Source organism: Anguilla anguilla, chromosome 6 (assembly GCF_013347855.1).
Source record: "Anguilla anguilla isolate fAngAng1 chromosome 6, fAngAng1.pri, whole genome shotgun sequence".
Lineage (NCBI taxonomy): Eukaryota > Metazoa > Chordata > Actinopteri > Anguilliformes > Anguillidae > Anguilla > Anguilla anguilla.
The window spans coordinates 32,988,804-33,013,773 of NC_049206.1; the positions used below are offsets into that span (position 1 = coordinate 32,988,804).

The 24,970-nt window shown below is 41.3% G+C and overlaps 1 protein-coding gene across 2 annotated transcripts in view; it reads right to left on the minus strand.

Annotated features, from left to right (window-relative positions):
* ahctf1 (AT hook containing transcription factor 1) overlaps window positions 1–24,970 on the minus strand; it is a 224,807-nt gene that overhangs the window by 73,097 nt on the left and 126,740 nt on the right. For both annotated transcript variants that reach the window (XM_035422269.1, XM_035422270.1), the window contains 2 exons: window positions 3,119–3,260; window positions 2,545–2,695 (listed from right to left, as the gene is read on the minus strand). In XM_035422269.1, coding sequence (XP_035278160.1) covers window positions 2,545–2,695; window positions 3,119–3,260 — 293 coding nt within the window. The remainder of the gene's footprint in view (window positions 1–2,544; window positions 2,696–3,118; window positions 3,261–24,970) is intronic.

Below are 24,970 nucleotides of genomic sequence, written 5' to 3' on the forward strand. Positions count from 1 at the left end.
ATTTGGTGGCATTGCCTTTTAATTGCTTAACTTGAATTAAACTCTTGGGGTAGCCTTCCACAAGCTTCTCACAGATACTTTGTTGGAATTTTTGCCCATTCCACCTGACAGAACTGGTGTAACTCAGTCAGGTTTGGAGGCCTCCTTGCTTGGACACGCTTTTTCAGTTCAGTCCACAAATTTTCCACAAATGGGATTCAGGTCATGGCTTCGTGATGGCCACTCCAATACTTTCACTTTGTTGTCTTTAAGCCATTTTGTTACAACTTCAGAGGTATGCTTAGGACAGTGGTTCTTAACCTGGGTTCGGTCGAACCCTAGGGGTTCGGTGAGTCGGTCTCAGGGGTTCGGTGGAGCCTCCGCCGCAGAGGTCCACCCCTCAGTCTAGTCTGCAGTTAGTGGGCAGTAGGGTTCGGTGAATGAGCATATGAAACTGGTGGGGTTCGGTGCCTCCAACAAGGTTAAGAACCACTGGCTTAGGATCATTGTCCTGCTGGAAGACCCAGGTGCAACCAAGTTTTCTAGCTGATGTCTTGAGGTGTTGCTTTAGTATTTCTAGATAATCCTCCTTCCTCATGATGCCATCTATTTTCTGAAGTGCACCAGTTCCTTTTCCAGTGAAACACCCCCACAACATGATGCTGCCACCCCCATGCTTCACAGTTAAGATGATGTTCATAGCGCTGATAATTATGGCCAAACAGTTCCATTTTTGTTTCATCGGACCAGAGAACACTCCTCCAAAAGGTTAGGTCTTCGTCCTGGTGATCACCTGCAAACTTCAATCTGGCTTTTTTTTATGCCTGTCTTGGAGTAGGGGATTCTGTAGATACTTTGGTACCTGATGCCTCCAACTCCTTCACCAGTTCCTTTGTTATTGTGTTGGGGTTCAGTTGAACCTTTCGGACCAAAGTTCGTTCAACCCTGGGAGTTAATTTGTGCATCCTTCCTGAACTATGCAGTGTCTGTGTGGTCTCAAGATTTTAATATTTCCATACAATTGTTTGTACAGATGCTTGTGGTATCTTCAGTTATTGGGAAATTGCTCCTAAGGAGGAACCGGACTTGTGGAGGTCCACACATTTTTTTTCTGGGGTCTTGGGTGAGTTGCTTGGATTTTCCCATGGTATCAAAGGCAAAAAGACAGTAGCTCTAAAGGTAGGCCCTTAAATACAGCCACAGGTGTCAGTTAACTCCTAATTATAACAATTGGCCAATCAGACGCTTCTAAAAGTCATTACATCAATTTCTGGAATATTCCAGACAGTTTAAAGAGAGTCAACTTGTTGTATGTAAAATTTTGACCCACTGGAATTCTGATATAGTGAATTAAAGCTGAAATAAATCGGTCTGTAATCGATTGTTTTAAAATTACTGCTGATGTGAACAAAGTAGATGCCCTAATTGACTTGCCAAAACAAACGTATAGTAACATAAAATGTGCGGAGTTGTGAAAAACTGAGTTTGAATTATCTTTAGCCTAGGTGTATGTAATTGGGTTGAGATCTAATGACTGCAAAGACTATAGCATGTGATACACATCATTTGCATACTCATCAAACCATTCAGTGACTCTTCGTGCCCTGTGGATGGGAACATTTTCATTTTGGACGAGACCACACCCATCAGGACAGAAATGTTTCATCATAGGATAAAAGTGATCTCTCAGAATAACTCTGTACTGATTTGTAGTGACGCTTCCCTCTAATGGGAGAAGTGGACCCAAACCATACCAGGAAAATGCCCCCCAAAGCATACCAGAGCCACTGGACCCCCTCACTGTAGGGGTCAAGCATTCAGGACTGTACCATTCTCTTGGTGTACCACACATGCCCACTCATCGAGAATATGGTGAAGGATGACACATCTGACCATATTACTTTTTCCACATCTCTGTAGACCAGTGTCTATGGTTTTTGCACCACTGAAATCTCAAATGTGCATTCGTCTTTGTAATGAGGGATTTATGCACTGCAACCCTACTATAATATCCCTCTCAATGTAGTTGTTGACGGACTGTTCTTGCTGACACAGTCTGATCACATCCTGCATTGACATTCTCAGTCACCTGAGGAAGAGCTGCTCTTCTGTTTTTCCTTTCATATCGCACTAATGCACAAACATCACAATCATTGAATGTCCGCTTTCGGCCACTATTTTTGAACCTATTTACTGATGTCTCTCCCATAGATCTAAATACAGATGTCACTTTAGTCACTGCTCCAATTGAAACACAAGGCAGTTGAGCAGTCTTTGTGATTGAAGCTCAAGCCATCCTCGCCCCAATAATGAACCCTCTTTCAAAGTCACTTAGATCTTCCGTTTGCCATCTTGATTCAAAATCAAGGTCACCCGGCTCAGCATTTTTATACATGCTACAAAGCATGATAGGATGTTAATAGCTTCACTGTATCATGCAGCACACCTGTATGGAAACATCTGCATTCGTTATGTTTCTGATGTGTGTGTGTGTGTGTGTGAAAAGTCAGCAGCTGTTAGAAACGTCATGGTGTATTTCCTTTTATGAGGTTGTTCGTAGTGCACCTTTTCAGCAGAGAAGACTGATGCTTGCCATCCTTGCCTTCCCACACCTCCCCAATCTTGGTGAGAACATTGCTGAGGAAGCTTGCCCTGGTCAGCACATTTTCTGCCACTGACCGCTTGGGCAGTGTTGACAAGGGCTGCGGTCTAGAAACTACAGACAAAAACATCTGTCAAACAAATTCTAACAGAGTAATTAAAAACAAAAAAATCCTTTTTCTAATCAATGACTGCAGAACTAAGCTTAGTCTTCACGGTGGACAAAATCCAAAGAGGAAAAAAAAAAAGATCACTATAGTAACCTATATACAATGTTAACACTACATGTGGTTGAATCCTGATAAATGTCACATGAAGATTACTCATTTGTTATGGAAATATAACAGGTGCATTACAGGACACAGTTTACAAATCTTAATCTGCAGTAATTTTATTTACAATTTTATTGTAGTGATTACATGCATTAGAATTATTTTTTAAAATTATCTGTTTTGATTAGGTAGCAATATCTGTGCCATTCCCATTTCAGAAATTAATGTTCATAGACATTCTAAGAACAAAGCTCTTGGAGACGCACCTTCCTTGTGTATGGTAGAGGGGTGATGGTATGGTTTCACTCGCTCTGTAGCGAGTTTTCGCTGCACTCTGGGTAGAACCTTGCCATACTGGTCCAGAATGGAGTTCCTAGTGTTAGACCTCTCTTTATACTTGGGATCATTCTGGGGAACAGAAAACAACATATTACAGCAGTTTTAATTATTCAAGACAAAACTGAACTACTTAAAATGAATTGTAGTTAAATTTTTCATCATAAAACAAATTCGTAAAAATTTGCACGCCAAAATAAAGTTATAAACACTGGACTTATTACCGATGTTTCACAGAGACTAAGCACACCTTATCCAAAATCAATGCAATGCTTTGCTACATTTGTGAAAGTTAGGCCTGTTTCTTTATGCAATAGCTTCCACTGGAACACTACAGCATTTGTTCAGTATTATTACAATTGTATCTACTTTTGCTTTAATACTCCACCTAAATCATTCAGCACCAGTGGTTCTCATCAAAATGTGAGGTTATGAATGTGAAATTGGTCCTCAATGTGTTAGCTCTCAAATCTCAGTCATTTGGAATTATGTTGATTTAGTGGAAGATTTAACAATCAATCTTAGGAGCTCACAGGCTTCCTCAATCTACACCAATGGTTCCCTCAGTCCTGGGGGACCCCTGTGTATGCTGTTGTTGTTGTTCCAACCACAATTGTAATCCAAAAATTTTAACAAGCTGCGATAATTGCCTTTCATGTTTAGATGGATTTACGCTATTAAGCCACATTACGTCAAAAATAGCAATGCATGCCATGAAGACTAAAAGTCCCATGTCCTCATTGTGATTATTGTACCAAACTGAAAACATTTAATAAAGACGGAAAAAATTTTTTTACACGAATAAATTAGACGGAGGTGAACTGATACGCTCCTAATTGGTTAGGACACACAAATACAAAAACTAACCGTTTTGTAGATAATGAATTCAAAGAAAGCAAGTGATAAAGAACCAGACCTGCATCATTTTAATGAACCCCTTAGCGCACATGCCAAATCTGGCTAATCCTTGCCCATTTAGGGGGTACCCAATTTAAAGCTTTATAAATCTGGTTGTTAACATCACAGAGACTTGAAAAATGGCTTTAAATGAAGCAGGACATTTGTACCATTTACAATACTAGCTTAGATTACTTTATATTCATCATTTTGGAAGAAATAAAGTGCCACAAATGCAATTGTTTAGGCAAAAAATCTAAAATGAATTTGCACTTTTTTTTAGTTCACAATGTAATACTGAGAGATTGCATATAGACAGCAGGTTAAAGTATACATGTCCTGGATCAAAAATGTCTTGACCACAAGTTCATAAAATCTAAGGGTGGATATGTAGAGCTACTAAAGATCTATGAAGCAAAAACTAAGCAGTGTACCCAGCGTCTCCAAATCTACCCAAAATGTCTAAATTATGCATTACTGTAAATCACAACATATTCACATATTTCACTACAAATCACTACTCAAAAAACTCACTGTTGCATCATTTTCAAGTGGGAATTACAAGCTTTCCATCAGTACAGTGGTCTGAAATAGCTAGGGGTCCAGAAACCTCTCCAAAAAGGAATATAGGCCTAATGCTTTTTGTCCATTGTAAAACATATAAACGAGCCCCTTATGAAGGTTTAAGATGAAACATTGATATCAGATTTAAAAATAATGCAAAAATATTGTAACACAATGCTATACAGTACCTAAATGTGTAATAATTAACTCTTGTATTTATTTCTATACTCTGTACTCTTGTATGTTTTCTTGTATGGGGATGGGATCACATGAGAACAATTTTCAACCGTCCACCACGTTTTGGCAATGTTCCAACACTCTCGTCATCGCTGTTGCATGTGTCACAAAAACTACTAACGAACGCTTACATTACAGTGTGAAATATCCTCATTATAAAATACCACTAACCTATTTAAAGACACTCAATTTCTAAAATAACATATATAACCAAAATATTCTGAGCAGTAATACTTGCATAGCAATGATGAAATGTTATCTGTTTTCAGTAGACAGAGACAGAGACAGTAAATCAATGATACAGTTCTATGCGTTTCTGTCTTACACCAGAAAACGATGTCAGCTAGGTCTATCAGCAAACATATAGCTTAGCTATGCCCAGAAGTCCTCAATAATAATATTATTTTCCAAGAAATTATGAAAAATCGTTGACAAGGTTTCGTTAGGTGCAGCGTATTTTACTGCAACCACAGAGTGAATGTGATAAGAAAATTTTCGGTTACGCTGACCTATAAAATGCTATTCCAAAAGCAAAATTAGACATGTTATACATCGTTAGGAAGCTTATACTCTCACTTACTGAATAAATGAACTGTCAGTCAAGCCAGACTGTACTAAAAAGGGTGACAACGCCGTAAACAACACGTGGTATTACACACAGCTATTTTGGAAGGTACCCAGGCGTCAGAAATGCGAGTATATTTCACAAACGGATTGTCCAAGACAACATATGACTACTCATAGTCTCAAAAGGGACATCTCTACGCGTAAAACCAATGGTAACGTTGTATATTTATTCAATGTTTAGTCCCAGATATTGACTGTAGAGTGACATGGTATCATTTTTTAAAACTTTGTCTCGTTTATTTTGTTATTCAGAGAGCAGCGTTTTCACTGCTGTATTAGCATATCTTAGGGCTATTGTTGGGTTTATCTTGTTGCTATGACGGAATAGGATTTTTTAGTGGTGAAAGAATATTTTTATGAAGGCCCAGATAGACAATACTGTCCATTATGTCATGGGTGAGGGGTGTAGTTGGAGATGGGGTGCGTGTTAAATGAACGACCAGAGCGACAATAGTGGCGCTGCAAAACTCCGTATTCAGCACAGTTGTCGTGTATCGTCTACTAATGAAACTAAAACAACGAGTTTCTTTTAACTCATACTTTGGTTGCATTAGCACTGAATGTCTGAGTTTTGTAATCTCGGCATGCTGGCATGCCGACCACTAGGGGCTTTGTGCTAAGAGGTTAAAGAAATTAGACGAGTACAACAACCTAATTAGGAGCCTATTGATTCACCTCAGTCTTTGATGAGTGAAATAATTTGGTTACCCCTTTTTAGGTAATTGCATCAAGCTTCCCACTACAGATAAAGACCATCTGTCTGAGGTACTGCCTCGTGACACTTTCATTTTGTCCTACAAATTGCTACCAGTTATGTTAACAGTGATTATAAATCACTTAATTATAAATCAGATTATAATTATGATCTGTTTTTATTTCAGAATAGTTCACAGTTGCAGGAGGCCTATGAAAGAATCTTCTCCGGAGAAGTTCACCAATATAAGGAGTCCTGCTGGAGAAGTTCCTGGGGACTGACACACTCACATTCTGATTTCCCTCGCCCATGGGGTCATAGTTATTTGGATAACTGTTTTCTGCAACTCAACTTTTTCAGGATTATTATTATTATTATAAGACCATTCTGAAATCACTACTTAAGTCCTACAGTTTTTACAACACCCATACAAAATGCATACCATATTATTCTACTAAATGTGCAAATGAAAGCTATACTAAATCTTAATGATACAAATTATAGCTAATTATTTGCAAATAAAGATGCAAAAATTGCCACTGAAAATGAATTTCACTGTCCCATTCACTTGCTATGGAAAGATTACCCTCAAAACATGTCCTCCACATCTGACCGTTTTTTGGGGCCAATCAGAATAGATGTGATGCCATTTCCGCCAATAGGACACCATAGGGTGAAAAACGGAAAACTTTAGGTTACTCTCGTAACCCCGGTTCTCTGAAACATCGAGTGGAGAGATCCACCTATGGGGAATGACATCCATTCGTGACTCCTCAGGAGCATCCAATTGTACCAAGTCTTGCTCTGACAGACAGTAGCGCGTCCAATGCTACAGGAGGCACCGCCCTCCTGTAAGAGCATATAGGATGCTCCAGCGCTACTACTCATCGGTGAACATATTCGCTTCTCGTGCACGGCAAGCAGGGCAGTCTTGGTGGATCTCTCCACTCAATGTTTCAGAGAACCGGGGTTATGATAGTAACTTAAAGCTCTCTTTCATCATCTCGTTTCGAGATCCACCTATGGGGAGATATGGACAACTCCCAGATTTCTCTATGCTCACAGCTGAGAAACTGTTAGGCCAGCAAGGGCAGCCTCGCCCCTTGAGGGGAGGGCGTGTCCGGCACATCCCATGTAAGGAAGTACTAAACACAAAGCAGGTGAGGGGAGATGCATGAGCTTCACACAGAGCTCACCCCCAGAACTGCGTGGGCTACCGGAGTCCTGGTAATGTCCAGGCGGTAGAACCTAGCAAAGGTATGTGGAGAAGCCCAGCCTGCAGCTGAACAAATCTCCTGCAAGGAGACCCCACGAAATAGGGCCCACAATGCAGCTATGCCTCTCGTAGAATGAGCCCTCAGGCCTGAGGGGGGTCATATCCCCTTTGAGTCATATGCCATAGCAATAGCCTCCACGAGCCAATGAGACAGCCGCTGCTTAGAGATTGGCTTTCCCTTTGCAGGGTGGGCCCCAGGCGACAAAGAGCTGGTTGCACTTTCTGAAAGCCTTAGTCCTTGTCATAGTGGGGATAGTGAGTGGCACCCCACCCAGAGAGGGACGCGTCTGTTGTCACGACTTTCCTCATGAGAACGATCCCGAGAGGGGTTCCCTGAGTATAAAAGTGCTTCCCCAGTGACGCAGAGTTTGGTATCACTCGCTTGTCACCGAGAGGCAGCGATCGGCAACGGGGCTGAGGTGGAGCGATGAAATCCACCTCATAAAGCCCCTAATTCTTAATAGCCCCAGTGGAGGGACCTGAGAGGCGGAAGCCATCAGCCTTTGCAGCCTGAGGCATGTGCGATACTGTACTCTCGAGCCCGGTTTGAACTGAGAAAGAAAGACTCTGAGTGATAAGATGCAGTCTGCTGATATCCCAGCTCGCATCGACACAGAGTTTAGGTCCAGTCCCAAGAACGTTACATTCTGGAATGGAGAGAGATTGCTCTTGGGGAGGTTCACTCTAAAACCAAGAGACGACAGGTGTGTCAGAACTAGCTGTGTATCCTGCACAACTCTGACTTTCGAACTGGCGATGATAAGTCAGAATTCTGACTCTCGTTAGTCTCAACGGAGCCAGACCCGCCTCTACACAAAGACAGAACACCCGTGGGCTTAGGGAGAGGCCGAACGGTAGAACTGTGTATTCACAGCAAACACCACGGTGGGCGAATTGGATACATTTTGTGTGAGGGGGACAGATGCCTACATGGAAAAAAGAATCTTTCAGATCGATTGATGTGAACTAATCGTTCTGACGTATTGAGTGCTGTACGTTAACGTTTTGAAGTTGAGATCTGAGATCCAAGATCGGACATAGGGAGCCGTCCTTCTTTGGAACCAGGAAAAGTGAGAATAAAAGCTGTGTTTGGCTTGATCTCGCGGAACCACACAGATCGCCCCTTTGTGTAAGAGAGAAGAGAGTTCCTCCTCTAAAACATGGGTGGTACTCTCTTTGGTTTGAGAGTACATGACTCCGTTGTAACGCGGTGGTTTCACTCTGAACAGTCGTCTGTAGCCTTTGGCTATTCTGGGGCTGACGCACCCTGCCAAGCTACGATGTGGCTCGCGAGTGCCCCTGCCGGTGTGGGGGACCACGGGGGAATTTGGCCGGGTGAGACCAAATCGAATAATGGTGTCGGCGCACCACCTAGTGGCAAAACCAGGGGAGGCCTCGTGTGATTTAAAGAGAATCTTTTCACACGGTTTTTTTTTTTGGCCTTTCAGGGCGGAAGCTTTTATTAGAAATGGCCTGGTGTTGTTCTGCACACTGAATGTGGGTAACACTACCTGTGTGGCTAGAACAGAGTCTCCCTCTCGGGGCATTGAGAGGAAGGACTGAGTGTCCACGGGGCTGGTCGCCCCAGAACGTGGACTTAGCCCCCTAGCGGGGAAGCCGGTCTTCCGCTTGGGGTGAGCGGGGGTGGGTGATGGTCTCTTTGCTGCGGCTGCAGCAAAGGTCATGTTATCCCAAGGCCTGGGAGCGGGGTTACCCTGCTGGCCTAGGATTTTTCCCTGGGGCTTGGCTCTTCCCTGGTCCGGTTGGGCACAGCGGTTCACAGCTGGAGGCTGTGGGGGGCACGTGGGGAGGCAGAGTCATCATCATCCTCTTTCTTTTTATCATCACACCGCTGCTGCATGAGTCAGAACAGGGCCAAAAAGAGGCTAACCTGGCTCAACTCGGGCACCTGCGATGCACCTCTTCTTACTGTCGGGCAGACCAGAGAGATTAAGCCACAGGTCCCGCTCACCAGCTACGGCCAGGGCCACGACCACAGGCCTGGACACACTGGCGAGCACTGCGCAGAACCAGGTCGTTAACCTCTTAGCGCATTGCCCCTAGTGGTGGGCACGCCCGCGTGCCTAAATTACTAAACTCAAACATTCGGTGCTACTGCAACCAAAGTGTGAGATGAAAACAGAAACGCGTTGTTTCCGTTTCATTAGTAGACGATACATGACAACTATGCCGAAAACGGAGTTTCGCAGCCCCACCATTGTCGCTCCCGTCGTTCATTTAACACACACCCCCTCCCTGCAGTCTCATCTAAAAAACACCCCCCACCCTTGACATAATGGACAATATTGTCTATCTTGGCATTCATAAAAATATTCTTTCACCACTAAAAAATTGTATTCCGTCATAGCAACAAGATAAACCCGACAATAGCCCTAAGATATGCCTATACAGCAGTGAAAACGCTGCTCACTGAATAACGAAATAAACGAGAAAAAGTTTTTAAAAATGATACCATGTCATTCTACAGTCAATATCTGGGACTAAATATTGAATAAATATAAAACCTTACTGTTGGTTTTACGTGTAGAGATGTCCCTTTTGAGACTGCGTGGTCATATATTGTCTTGGACAATCCGTTTGGGAAATACAGGCGCATCTGTGACGCCTGGGTATCTTCCAAAATATCTGTGCGTAACACCACACCTGTTGTTTACGGCGTCGTCGCCCTTTTTAGTACAGTCTGACTAGATTTACAATTCATTTATTCGGTAGGCGAGAGTATAAGCTTTCTAACGATGTATAACATGTCTAATTCTGCTTTCGGAATAACGTTTTATAGGTCAGCGTAACAGAAAATATTCTTAGCATAGCATTCACTTACGCAATCACACTCTGTTAGCAGACAAATACGATGCACCTAACGAAACATGTTCAAGGATATTTCGTAATTTCTTGGAAAATACTATTATTATTGAGGACTTCTGAACATAGCTAAGCCATATGTTTGCTGATAGACCTAGCTGACATCGTTTTCTGGAGCAAAACAGAAGCGAATAGAACAATATAATTGATACTGTCTCTCTGTCTCTATCTACTGAACATAGAGGAGATTTCACCATTGCTATGTAAGTATTATCGTTCAAAATATTTCGGTTATATACGTTCTTTTTGAAATTGAGTATTTTTAAATAGGTTAGTGGTGTTATATAATGTAAATATTTCACACTATAATGTAAGCGTTAGACGGAAGTGTAATAGTTTTTGTGAAGCGTGCAACGTGATGACGTCAGAGCTGGAACATTGCCAAAACGTGGTGGACGGGTGAAAATTGTTTTCATGTTGTCTCATCCCCATACAATAAAACATACGAGAGTACAGAGTATAGAAATACACACGAGTTAATTATTACACATTTAGGTACTGTACCGCATTGTGTGACAATGTTTTTGCATTATTTTTTTAATCTGATAGCAATGTTTCATCTTAAACCCTCATAAGGGGCTCATTTATATGCTTTATAATGGACAAAAAGCATTTTATTCAATTTTGGAGATATTTTGGATATGTTTCTGGACACCTAGCTATTTTAGACCACTGTACTGACTGAAAGCTTGTAATTCCCATTTGAAAATTATGCAACAGTGATTTTCTTGAGTCAAAACAGTTGATTTGTAGTGAAATACATGGATATGTTATGATTTACAGCAATGCATAATTTAGACATTTTGGATAGATTTGGAGATGCTGGGTACACTGCTTAGTTTTTGCTTCATACATCTATAGTAGTTCTACATATCCACCCTTAGATTTTATGAACTTGTGGTCAAGAAGTTTTTGACCTAGCACATGTATAGTTTAACCTCCTGCATATATTCAATCTCGCAGTATTTCATTGCGAACTTAAAAAGTGCAAATTTATTTTGGATTTTTTGTCAAAACAATTGCATTTGTGGCACTTTATTTCTTCCAAAATTATGAATATAAACTAATCTGTGTTAGTATTGTAAATTGTACAAATGTCTTGCTTCATTTAAGCCATTTTTCAAGTCTCTGTGGTGTTCACGTCTGGAGTTATAAAGCTTTAAATAGGGTACCCCCTAAATGGGCAAGGATTGGCAAAATTTGGCTTGTGCCTTAAGAGGTTAATAGTGACAATCTCTTGCCACAGTATGGGGGAAGGACTCCCCTTCTCGAGCTGTTTCCCCATCTCCTCAATTAGCTCGGCTTGGTAAACCGAGAGTAGAGAGGAGACATCGAGAGCTCGAATAGCGAGGGCTGAGGACCTGTAGGAAGCCTGGTGAATGGAGGCTGTGGAGACTGGCGGCGGCCCGCTCGCACACCTCCAAAAGCAAAGCATGGGGTTGGGGCATTAGCCGTCCCCATAGCTGGTGCTAACTGGGTGTAAGGAATGGCGTCCTCCTTGCCCGAGTGATTACACGCAACTGGCGCAATGTCGTGCTCCGACTCAAGCGCCTCTCCCTCCAGTATAGGAGTACTGTTGAGGGACAGGGGAAGACCCAACATGTCTGGGTCGGACTGGTCAGCCCAGTTCAGGATCGGATGGCCTTGCGGGGGTTGAGGGGCCGTAGTGCTGTCGTCCTCTTTATCGGAGTCCTCCTGACCGAGGTCGTTGCCATGGGTAGCAGCGAATCTCAGTCTCCGCCGTCGCAGCCTCCTAGGCAAAGCCAGGCAGTGGCTGCAACTCTCCGGAGCGTCAAGGGCGTCCTGGGCATGTTGAAAACCCAAGCACATGACACAGAGACGATGGGTATCTTTGGCGGCGATGAGAGCCCCGCAAGCGGCCGGGCAGGCTCGGGAGTTTAGCTCTTCGGAGAATTTGAGAGAGACGAGCATAGAAAGAGCCATGTAGCAGGGAGCTAGCAGGCTGGCTAAGCAAATAAAGGCAGCGTGGGCGGCTGGCTTTAAGCACCAACAGGCTAGCGTGGTTAGCTAGCAGTCCTGTTCGGCGTTAGCGCGAGCAGGGAGGTGTATCGAAGGCGTGGGCTGCCCGATACAGAAGGGAGCTAGCAAGAGAGGGCGGCAAGCTAGCAAGCTTTATGTATATGTCCTCCTGTGGACAGTTAAGTGATAAGGTTCTTGTGAGATGCAAGGTCGAGGCTGTGAGCTCAGTTTGGATGATCGCGGGAAGCGAATATCAACCGATGAGTAGTAGCGCTGCAACGTCCTATACGCTCTTACAGGAGGGCGGTGCCTCCTGTAGCATTGGACGTGCTACTGTCTGTCAGAGCCAGACTTGGTGCAATTGGATGCTTCTGAGGAATCATGACCGGATGTCATTCCCCATAGGTGGATCTTGAAACAAGATGAAGGAGAACTCAAATGGCAAAAATTCTGCCTTTGCACAGCTCATTCGGAAGTTAGAAAAAAGATTCCTGCTAAAGTGCCTTAATTTGGATGATTCTGAAGGCAGCATCAAGGCATCCATTGTCAGGGAGGATATCCCATAGGTCTTTGCGAATATGCCAGGCTTCTTAGTTCCGTTAAAATAATGGTGGCTGAAAACACCAAAGTGCAGTTGCGGTGGTAACAGAGTATCTCTCTTAAAGTGTGAACATGCAGTGAACTTGATAATTTGTTATAGTTATATCTAAAAAGTACATTTAAATTATTTAATACACCAAGTCTCTGTGAGCTTTCCATAAACCAGCCAGCTAACTTGATAGTAATCAGGCTACTTTTCTGTGAAGGTCACCCTGCTTCTTACGTATGTCCCAAATTTGTTGCCTTTTGCAGTTCCTCTTCCATTAGGAAGCTACCTTCGGAGGCAGCTCTCTTCTAATACAGTGTTCCAGACAACTTGGAAAGTCGGAATTTCCAGCCTTCTACTCCCAATTCAAACTACAACAGGTTGGCACCATGAGAAACCAAACAAAAATCACCTCGAGAAGCATTTTATGTACTCTCATTTGTCAGACATGCGACGAGCCTTATCAGCCTCATCAGTAGTCTCCCTAAATTTTAGCTCCCAAACTGGAGCCAATATTGCATAAGAAAATAAAGCTATAAACACCTACTTAGTAAACCCCCTCGCGCAAATGCCAAATCTGCCTAATCCTTGGCCATTCAGGAAATACCTCATTTAAAGCTTTATAACTCCAGGTGTGAGCATCACAGAGACTTGAAAAATGGCTTAAATGAAGCAAGACATTTGTACCATTTATAATACTACTTAGTTTATATTCATAATTTAGGAAGAAATAAAGTGCCACAAATAGAGTTATGACGGTCATGGAATTTTTGCTGCCGATTATCGTCACCCAGGTAATCGTATTGGTCGGCATAATCTTCTCGTCTTGGGGGAAGGGGGGGTTCCTTCACACTAAAATAGGGCTGCTGCGATTAGTCGACGTAATCGATGACGTCGATGCTGAAAATGCGTCGACATCAATATTTCAAACCGACGCATTGTTTTTTAAAATTTTTTATGAATTTACCTTTTTGATTTCTCAAACACTTCACTTCATTATAACAAATGCTTTTCTTCAATATCACTACGTAATTGCTGCGTGCATGACGTCAGTCGTTTTTGGCTCCAGTTATTGTCGGCTCCAGTCAACGCTACAGTTTTTTAAAAAATCATGGCAGCTGCAGCAGAGGCCGACTCAGTTGCGAAAGAGGTTCAGTGTAAAAGTTTCCAAAGACCGTAAGATATGCCAATACAGCAGTGAAAACGCTGCTCACCGAATAACGAAATAAACGAGACAAAGTTTTAAAAAATTATATCTACCATGTCATTCTACAGTCAACATCTGGGACTAAATATTGAATAAACATACAACCATACCATTGGTTTTACGCGTAGAGATGTCCCTTTTGAGACTGAGTGGTCATATATTGTCTTGGACAATCCGTTTGTGCCACAAGTGTGGTTTACGGCGTTGTCACCTACAATCCGTTTGTACCACAAGTGTGGTTTACGGCGTTGTCACCTACAGTCTGGCTTTATTGACAATTCATTTATTCAGTAGGTGAAAGTATAAGCTTTCTAACAATGTATAACATTGCTTTTGGAATAGTGTTTTTTAGGTCAGCGTAACCGAATTTTTTCTTATCACATTCACTTACGCATTCACTCTGTGGTAGCAGTAGCCTAAAAGACGCTGCACCTAACCAAACGTTGTCAACGGTTTTTCGTAATGTCTTGGAAAATACCATTATTATTGAGGACTTCTGGGCATAGCTAAGCCATATGTTTGCTGATAGACCTATCTGACATCGTTTTCTGGAGCAAAACAGAAGCGGATAGAACTGTCATTGATTTACTGTCTACTGAACACAGATAAAATTATAATTGCTATGTAAGTATTGCTGCTAAAAATATTTCAGTTATATAGGTTATTTTTGAAATTGAGTGTCTTTAAATAGGTTAGTGGTATTATATAATGTGGATATTTCACACTGTAATCTAAGCGTTAGTTAGTAATGCAAAGTTTCCAAGAAAAGAGCTAGCCTAAGTCCAGAACATGTGGACATGCTGACATTTTTACATTAAAACACACATTTCTAACAGATGTTTGATTCCAATATTTGAGTTGGACTTTGAGCTGGACACCACTGTCTCTTACACTCTAAACAATATGCAGAGCTAACTTTTTTTACTTTGATAAGGGGTTTAATAGAAACTTGTATTTATTTTGGAGTTGCACTACTGACTTAAATAATAAGCCCTCTTTCTTTTATCATGTTGGAGTTGCCAGTTTAAACCTACATTTTTGCACTTTAATATGTAAACCATTGTTTACATTTAGGTTTGTGCTGCATTATACAATGGCATATAGGCTACAGTTTGTTGTCAAAATAAAATTAACTTGAAATGGTCAATTAGATTTTTTTGGAGGAAAATTAATCGTTTACATTAATCGACTAATCGGTAAAATAGTCGATAGATTAATCGATAAAAAAATAGTCGTTAGTGGCAGCCCTACACTAAAAGGCAGCATAAGTTGAATATAATTAACAACATAACTTTATTAACACTTATTTCTATAAACAACGAATATTGAACATTTCCAAACTATTTGAAACAAATAAAATATTTATTTTTACAGTGCTAAACATTTGTTTAAACAAATTAAATTGCCTAAACATTCTTAGATATTAAGTAGGAAATAAAACAATAGGCCTATGGCATATTTAAGTAGTGACAGTGTTAATAAATGAAACGAAATAAAACTGAACAACATTGCCTGTTAAGAGAGATGAAAATGTGCTTTTAATTAGCGACAGTCAAATTAAATCAAATGAATTTATTTTGGTCAAACCGGCAGTCTTTTTGGTTACAAAAAGGTAGCATAAGTAGAATAGAATGAACCCTTTATTAACACTTACTTCTTTAAACAGAACAAAGATTTAACATTTCCAAACATTTTGGAATAAATCAAATAAAAATGTTTATTTTTACAGTGCTAAACAAATTAGGCTATGTTAAAACAAAATAAAACAGACCGCCATTGCCTGTCTTTCCGACTGCGACGATTGAATTAATTTGGTGACCGCTGTCGGTCAGAGCTTTCCATTTGTCACTGTCCCCCTTATATTTCACCCCTCGGGCAAAATGCTTGGGCCACCCTCAGCTGCCCCTGGCCAGATGTGGATGGTGTAGCAGCTTCTGATGTAAGTCCAAGTTGAGCAGATTCGCTTGGGTGGTGCGTTCTGAGGTGATTTCTCAGATTTGTTGTGCCAGATTGTTTTACAGGTATTGTTGCATTGCAAATTCGGCAAATTGGTTTATTTGAATCATCTGGTTCTCCGTCTTCATTCGGTTTAAATCCAAAATGGGTCCAAATTGGCGACGTAACGTTGGTTTTGCCAACAAGCTCCATCTTGATTTTACCTCAAGTCTCCGTTCTTGTCAGCGAAATTGTGAGTGACAGGTCACGTGCATTCACTGGATGAGATTATTTCATTCCATCAATCAGAGCGCAGTAAGTTGCTGCAACTATCAGTAATGTTAGGAACTTCAGTTTAGTCAAACCACGTGAAATCTTTATTGATAATACTATATTAAGCAATAAGCCTATATTAATGTAATTACAACAGTAATACTAATATATTAGTATTATTGTTATGATTGTTATTATTATTATTATTATTATTAATAATATAATATAAATATAATAATAATAATAATAATACATAATCTACTGCAAAAGGAGATTAAAAACAATTCTTTGCAATTGCTTCTTTTGCAATGTTGCCCAACCCCCTCCCAGATAGCGTAGGAGCATGGTAAACTTCAAAGGCAGCGCACCTCAGAGACAGCCCACAATTTAAAGATTGTTGCAGGGAGAAGTATTGTCGGCTTTGTTTTAGAGGGATCGTGTGGTGTTTAAGCATACATTAAATTGTATGTTGTAATGTATTGTAAATTGTAAATGTATATTTATAGGAAAGGTAGATTATTTTTGCAACAACATTCTGAAAAGGTATACATTTCAGAAAAACATTAACAAATGGCGATTATGACTGATTTTTTGCGTGTGTGTCGATGACCGTCAATCGCACGATTATGAAATAACCGGCCCAGCCCTATCCACAAATGCAATTACCTTGGCAAAAATGAAAAAACTTGTTGACCACAAAAAGACCACAAGTGCGCAAAATCTAAGGGTGATATGCAGATATGCAAAGATCTATGAAGCAAAAAATAGGCTAAGCAGTGTACCCAGTGTCTCCAAAACTATCCAAAATGTCTAAATTATGCATTGCTGTAAATCACAACATAATCATGTATTCCACTACAAATCAACTGTTTTGACTCAAGAAACTCACTTTTGCATCATTTTCAAGTGGGAATTAGGGTTGGGCCGATGTACAAAGTTTCAAACCAGTTTGATATTAAGCCAAATTCTGGACCGGACCGGTAATACCAACTTTTACCACTAGGTTTACCACGTTATTCCACCAACAATGACTATATATGGTCACTTTAAAGGAGTAACATGGTGGTTTTCACACTTTCTCGGTTTTCTGTGCTATTTGCACAAGAGGCATTGAAGAAACACGATGAGTAAAGTATTAAATATCTCCGTTCTTTATTTTTGGAGAAATATGCGTTTTAAATTTAACGTCCTATTTTCAACCGGTTGAGAATGTTATCGACTTAGTGCGTCACAAGTACAGTAACCACTCCCCTTTCCACGCCCCGTAAATAAATCTGACTGATGTTCAGCTCCCACTTGAGGTCCTGGGTGATGATGGTGCCCAGGAAGCGGAAGGACTCCAGTGTTGACTGGGGAGTCACACAGGGTGATGGGGGCGGGTGGGGCTGCGTTCCTTCTGAAGTCCACAACCATCTCCACTGTCTTTAGGGCGTTGAGCTCCAGGTTGTTTTGGCTGCACCAGGACACCAGATGTTCAATCTCTCTCCTGTAGGCGGACTCATCCCCACCAGAGATGAGTCCAATGAGAGTGGTGTCGTCTGCAAACTTCAGGAGCTTGACTGACTGATGACTGGAGGTGCAGCTGTTTGTATACAGGGAGAAGAGTAGAGGGGAAAGGACGCAGCCTTGAGGGGAGCTGATGGTCCGGGAGTCGGAGACGTGTTTCCCCAGCTTCACGTGCTGCTTCCTGTCAGACAGGAAGTCGGTGATCCACCTGGCCCAGCTGCTTTGCGGGGGTTCTGTCTCTTGAATAGTCTATTAACGTCCCTCTCCAGGAGGGAGAGAGTCGTCATTGTGATAGGGGAGGGCGAGGGGGCCTCTGAGGTGGGTGATTGTAGAGAGGCCCGGGCCCCTGCTGAGATGGGGGAGGAGGAGCGGGTGGTCTGGAGCTGGTAAATGGGGTCACGGGGGATGGTGTCAGGACTGTCCCATTGTCCTTCAAATCAACAGTAGAACTCGTTCAGGTCGTTGGCCAGGCGCAAGTCATTAGTGGAGTGGGGGGCTTTCGGTTTGTAGTTGGTAATCTGTCTGAGGCCCTTCCAGACAGAGGCTGAGTTGTTTTCTGAGAACTGCTGTTGGAGTTTCTCAGAGTACAGTCGTTTAGCATCTCTCACCGCCTTGCTAAACCTGTATTTAGACTCTTTAAACTGGTCCTTGGCCCCACTCCTAAATGCTTCCTCCTTTGCCAGCCTTAGCTGTCTGAGTTTAGCTGTAAACCAGGGTTTGTCATTGTTGTAACTAACCCTGGTGCGTGATGGTACACAGCTGTCCTCACAGAAGCTGATGTATAATGTCACAGCCTCTGTGTACTCATCCAGACTGTTGGTAGCAGTCCTGAAAACATCCCAGTCAGTACAGTCCAAGCACGTGCGAAGATCCTCCATAGCTTCACTGTTCCACTTCTTAGATGTCCTCACAACAGGTTTGCAGAGTTTAAATTTCTGCCTGTATGCAGGAATCAGGTGGACTATGACGTGGTCAGAGTGTCCCAGTGCAGCGCGGGGGACGGCGTGATAGGCACGGTTGATTGTAGTGTAACAGTGATCTAAAGCCGCGTTTCCACCAAAAGCACCCGGAACTTTTAGTCCCAGGAACTACTTTTCAAGGAACTAAAAGGTTCCTTCAGCCCATGGTTGTCTGCGTTTCCACCGCGGTCTAAAGTCCCGCGAAGATTAGGCAAATTAGCCCACTGACGTATGAAAAAGCGACGTTGTCGTCGGTCCATCTGTCCTATGATTTCTTCTGTAACCCCATACTACCACCGAAGTAGCCTACATTATTTTCTAATAACCGGGACAGCCCGGAGGGGTTTATTCCACTTATATACAACGGGTTACCAACAATAATTATATATGGTTACTTTTGTATTTATTGATTTTTATCAATTTAATCACCTGGAATTGAAATATTCTTCTGCAGCCGTTTGGGCATATTTTACCGTTGTCAAGAAAAACTGTTGTTGGTAGTTGAACTTGGACCATTGTTATGCAACAAATAGGATATAACAGGCCAATAGTCAGATTGTAACTCTTTTATATATCCTCTCAAACACATTCATTATGTTTTTATGCGAACATTCGCTTTCATGTCTTGACATCCGAAGCGACAGAATGCATTCACATTTCCAATATAACGCAACAACATCAGAAAACATGCACACGTTGTAAACAATTTGCTGTTTGATTACTTTCTCATCGTCAATTCCATATAGGCTAATCGCAAAATGACAAGAATAGAACGAAAACTCGGACTTGCGTGAAAATTTAAATTAGTAGTGGTACAGCCACCGTTTGCTTTCCTTTGAAGTTACTGCTAGCCGAGCAGCGAAGAGTGCCCTCCAGATGCGAACCATGCACCATAAATTAGTCCATAGTCTTCCTGGTCTTTTCGTGGAATTGAAGAATGGCAGAGTAAAATTACGGCAGTCTGAAAAAGCTAAAGGGATGATTACTAGAATTAACCTGTTATTTTACCCTGACAAAAAGTGCGGAAGGTGATTTCCAGTTTGCTTTTACTATATCACCAATGTGAATTACGCAGAACTACCGCATACCTCACATAACTGTATCAAACGTTTTGAGTCAATTACAACGGGCTAACAAAGAAAATCCGGAAGAAAATATTCAGCAACCGAATTAATCCGTTTGAATGTTTTGGTACGTAGGCTAATATGCTGTCCCAGCACGAATGCTTAGCATTTTATAAAACGAATACTAAAGCAAGAAAAGAACAGAAGAGCACACGTTATAATTCCAAGACGTTGGCAGGCTATAACCAAAACTAGGCTACTGCGCCGCATAACATACAAGTTTGATTTGAAGTTATTATGAAAATAAATCGGTTTGCGGCTGCATTTTTGTAAACATGGCGGCTGAAAATAAACACAAAAAAATGCTGCGAGTACTCGACCAATCAGAAATGTTCAGCGCTGCAAGCTCCACCCAAAAGGTTCCTGTACTTTCGGAAAGTACTACCCCCCGAGAAGGAACGTTTTTGGGGGTAAAATAAAGCCCCCGGAACTAAATTTAGACCCTAGTTCCTGCGAGTTCCTCAAAAGGTTCCTAGTTCCGGGGTATAGTTCCTGCGGTGGAAACGCGGCTTAAAGTGTTCTCCTCTCTGGTCGGGCATTTAATCAGCTGGCGGTATTTAGGCTGTTCGTGGCTGAGATTCTCTTTGTTAAAGTCACCGAGGACAATAACGAAAGAGTCCGGGTTTGTCCGCTCCACACACAGTATCTGGTCGGCGAGCATATGCTGTGCCTCCTGCACGAGGGCTTGCGGTGGAATGTAAACACCGACCAGAATGAATGAAGCGAACTCGCGGGGGAGTAGAAGGGTTTACAGTTAATGAAAAAAGTTTCCAGAACAGGAGAACAGTGCTGCATAATCACTGTAAAATCTTTACACCAGCCACTGTTAGTATAAAAACAAATACCTCCACCTTTCATTTGCCGGAGCGCTCAGTGTCGCGATCCGCTCTGAATAGCTGAAAGCCTGCCAGCTGCAGTGCAGAGTCCGGTATCGATCCACACAGCCAAGTTTCCGTGAAGCACAAAACGGAAGATGAAGAAAAGTCTCTGTTTTTCTCCACCAGAAGCTGAAGTTCGTCCAGTTTATTGCACAGCGATCGCACGTTAGAAAGAAATATTCCCGGTAACGGAGTGCGTAGACTGCATCTGCGGAGACGCACGAGCGCACCGGTTTCACTGCGTGAACAAGGGTGAGCGTACCTTTGACCAAAATGACCAGTAATTCCACAGATGGGATGAGAAAGTTGGGAAATAAATCCACAGGAGTTGTTTCCCTGATATTCATGAGCTCTCCTCTGGTGAAAGAGTTCCGGATGCTATCGCAAAACACTGAATTTACAAACAAAACAAGGCAAAACAATGCGCACCAACACACCGAGGCAGCCATCCGCGGCGCCATCTTGAAGATTGAGCAAGTATCATTCAAAGTACATTTTTATGGGTTAGTGCTGTCCGATTGTGCTAGCTACTTCACATTAACCTTGTACGGCGATCAGTAAAGGCTAACAGCACAGCACCACTTAATTATTGTCACTTCTATCACCACTGTAACGAACTAAAAAAAGACGATAAACTACCTTTTCTGTGAGAAATGTATTGTCGAGCTCACGCGCATACGCTGCTGGCGACATTCTAAAGCTCCGTTTTGCCCTACCTACTGTCAGTCAGATTGCTGTCATTCTATATCATATGTGATAGGTGCTGGTGTTTTGGTCCTCAAGTAGGGCAAGGTCATTTTTCAGTTTTTTACTGATTATGAAAGTGCAGATTATAAACTTTCAAATGTGTCATACATTGAAATCTGAAAATAGTTGAAGAAGATATGCTTATTTGAATGTTGGTACTCCTAAAATCAAGTAGCAGAGAAAATCCCCTTGAAAGATCTTGAACTTTTCACACTTCTCACAGGGAGATAATGGGTGGGAACAATAGCTAGTTAACTCCACCCCAACCACTCCCCCGCTAGAGTACCTGTAAATCCTTGTCCATTTAGGGATTACCCTATTTAAAGCTTTATAACTCCAGATGTGAATACCACAGAGACTAGAAAAATGTCTTAAATGAAGCAATACATTTGTACCATTTATAATACTAGCTTAGATTACTTTATATTCATAATTTTGTAAGAAATAAAATGCCACAAATGCAGTGGTCAAGGCAAAAAATCTAAAATGAATTTTATTTAATTGCGAACTTTTTTAGTTCGCAATGAAATACTGTGAGATTGCGGGTTAAAGTATACATGTCCTGGATAAAAAACTTCTTGACCACAAGTTCATAAAATCTAAGGGTGGATATGTAGAACTACTAAAGATCTATGAAGCAAAAACTAAGCAGTGTACCCAGCATCTCCAAATCTACCCAAAATGTCTAAATTATTAACACTGGTCTAAAATAGCTAAGGGTCCAGAAACAAATCCAAAATCTCTCCAAAAAGGAATATAATGCTTTTTGTCCATTGTAAAGCATATGAGCCCCTTATGAAGGTTTAAGATGAAACACAGATATAATTTAAACATTACATAATACCACTAACCTATTTAAAGACACTCAATTTCTAAAATAACGTATATAACGAAATATTTTGAGCAGTAATACTTACATAGCAATGATGAAATCGTATCTATGTTAAGTAGATGGAGACACAGACAGTAAATCAATGACAGTTCTATCCGCTTCTGTTTTGCTCCAGAAAACGATGTCAGATAGGTCTATCAGCAAACATATGGCTTAGCTATGCCCAGAAGTCCTCAATAATAATGGTATTTTCCAAGGAATTACGAAAAATTGTCGACAATGTTTCTTTAGGTGCAACGTCTTTTAATGCTACCATATGTAGAGCGAATGCCATGGTAAGAAAATGTTTGGTTACGCTAACCTATAAAACGCTATTCCAAAAGCAAAATTAGACATGTTATACATCGTTAGAAAGCTTATACTCTCACCTACTGATTGAGCGTCCGCCATTGTAGCAACCTCACAGAGTAAACAAACATAGGCTACTACCACACGGCTTTATTTATAGGCGGTGGCTTGACTGAAACAAAGTGACAATAGCCAACGAAATCAAACATGCTAATTAAACTGCACCCCCATCACGCCTCCAAAACCCGGCTGTAAGAATCACTAAAACAAGCCGACTTTGCTGACAAATTATAAGTATTTAGTGACCCTAAAAATATTGTTTATTCTATTGAATGACTTCTTCAACACTTTAACTTTCGTAATATGAAAAAAAGGAAAACGGTAGCGCGATTTCAAGATTTGCGACTTGCGGACCTTTTCTCCAGCACCCGTCACATATTTGGGGACCCATGGATAACTCGTGACCCATAGTTTGTGCCGCTGGCTTACAGGCAAGACAATGCAAATATTTGACTGACGTTAGGTTCACTTATTAGAGTGCCTTTTAAGGACTGTTAGACTACCTCTGGTTGGTTATATTCATTTATAGCTAGCTAGCTAACGTTAGCTAGCTATGTAGTTTGCTTGCGTAATGTAAAGTTATCGATAACGTTAGCTAGTTTGCTTTCATAAGGATGTTATAGAAGTGGTTTTATCTAAACTTGGCTAGCTAGCAAAAATGATTATTGGATATAAGTCAATACAAGTCCAATCTTAGCTATCGATACTTGATATACTAAGTTAGCTAGCTTGTGAAAATTCAGTCTCCCAAGATAAGCGCGTATCATGGAGGTAGCTATGGTAACGGGGCACGGTCTGTCAATCATAGCTAACTGACAGTTCTCATTACCAAGCCCAGACAGTTCGGGTGAACTTTCATAGTGGAAAATTTAGGCTTAGAAAAATATGTTTTAAAATACATTGAAATGACTGAATAAAAAAAAAACTATGCACATTTGTTTTGTTTTTTCCCTTTGTTTATTTTTATCGACTTCATCACCTGAAATTGAAATATTCTTCCACAGCCATTTGGGCATATTATTTTACCGTTGTCAAGTAAAACTCTTGTAGGTAGTTCTATTTGGACCGTTGTTATGCAAAAATTCTAGTTGGTAGTTCTATTTGTACTGTTGTTAAGCAAAAATTCTGGTTGTTAGTTCTATGAAAACAACGTCATTGCATTATTTAAGAAAACTGCATGAAACCATAACTCAATAAAATTCATTTCCCTAGTTCTGTCTTGCTTTTTAAAATGGTGCGGTCACGCAGTGTAGACATAGCGTTTTTCCAAGACTCTGAAACCGGGTTTGAATGCCAGCTAGCTTTATTTGAGGTTCGTTGTCACTTGTCACCTAGCCAATATTAAAATTCAGCTGGGTTTTAGATCAAAATGGTCTCACACGGCATGCTTTTTTATCCCGGCTAGCTAGCTAGCTAGCTAGCTAACTGCTGAATTATTATTACAAAGATACAGAAGAAAATGCGTCCTTAGCCACGAGTTAAATACGGAACGCTTATTCTACTGTCCAAATAAGGGGCAATTCAGTATTTTGCGGGACGGTGGGCAACCCTAAATGAAGCCAGTAGCCTAACTAGTACCGTGATTCAACATTGCCATCAATTGCGAAATTGGACATTGAAGGGGAGGGGACGTAACAACAATTCAAAATCGAAAGAATAATGTTGCCGTTTTAACTGCTTTAGAATGCTGGATTTTGTAGAACATTGATTTTTCTGAATTCGGCATAGTTGTCGTGTACCATCTAGTAATAAAACTAGAACACAGAGTTTTTGTGTTTTCAACTCAATTTTGTTGCAGGAGCAATGAATGTCTGAGTTTAGCAATCTAGGTACGACTGCATGCAGACTACTAGGGGGATTGCACAAAGGGGTTAAATGGCCACGAACGGCTTTGCAATAAGAAAACGTTCTTTAAATCCATCATTTGCCTGTGCTTTTAAAGAAGGTAGCCCTGTGACCACAAGCCCGTATATGGAATGTAAATATCTAAAGGAGTTGAAATATAGGTTGACATGTTTTGACATAAGACTTGGTTAGCTAAATTCAACCGTAATTCAACTCAGGTTTTACTTCCATATGGGCTGGTCATATCCTAGCCGACTAGAAAACTCACATTACAAGTAAATCGAGCCGGTTTACCGAATGTCTTCAAGGTATGTGAAAATACAG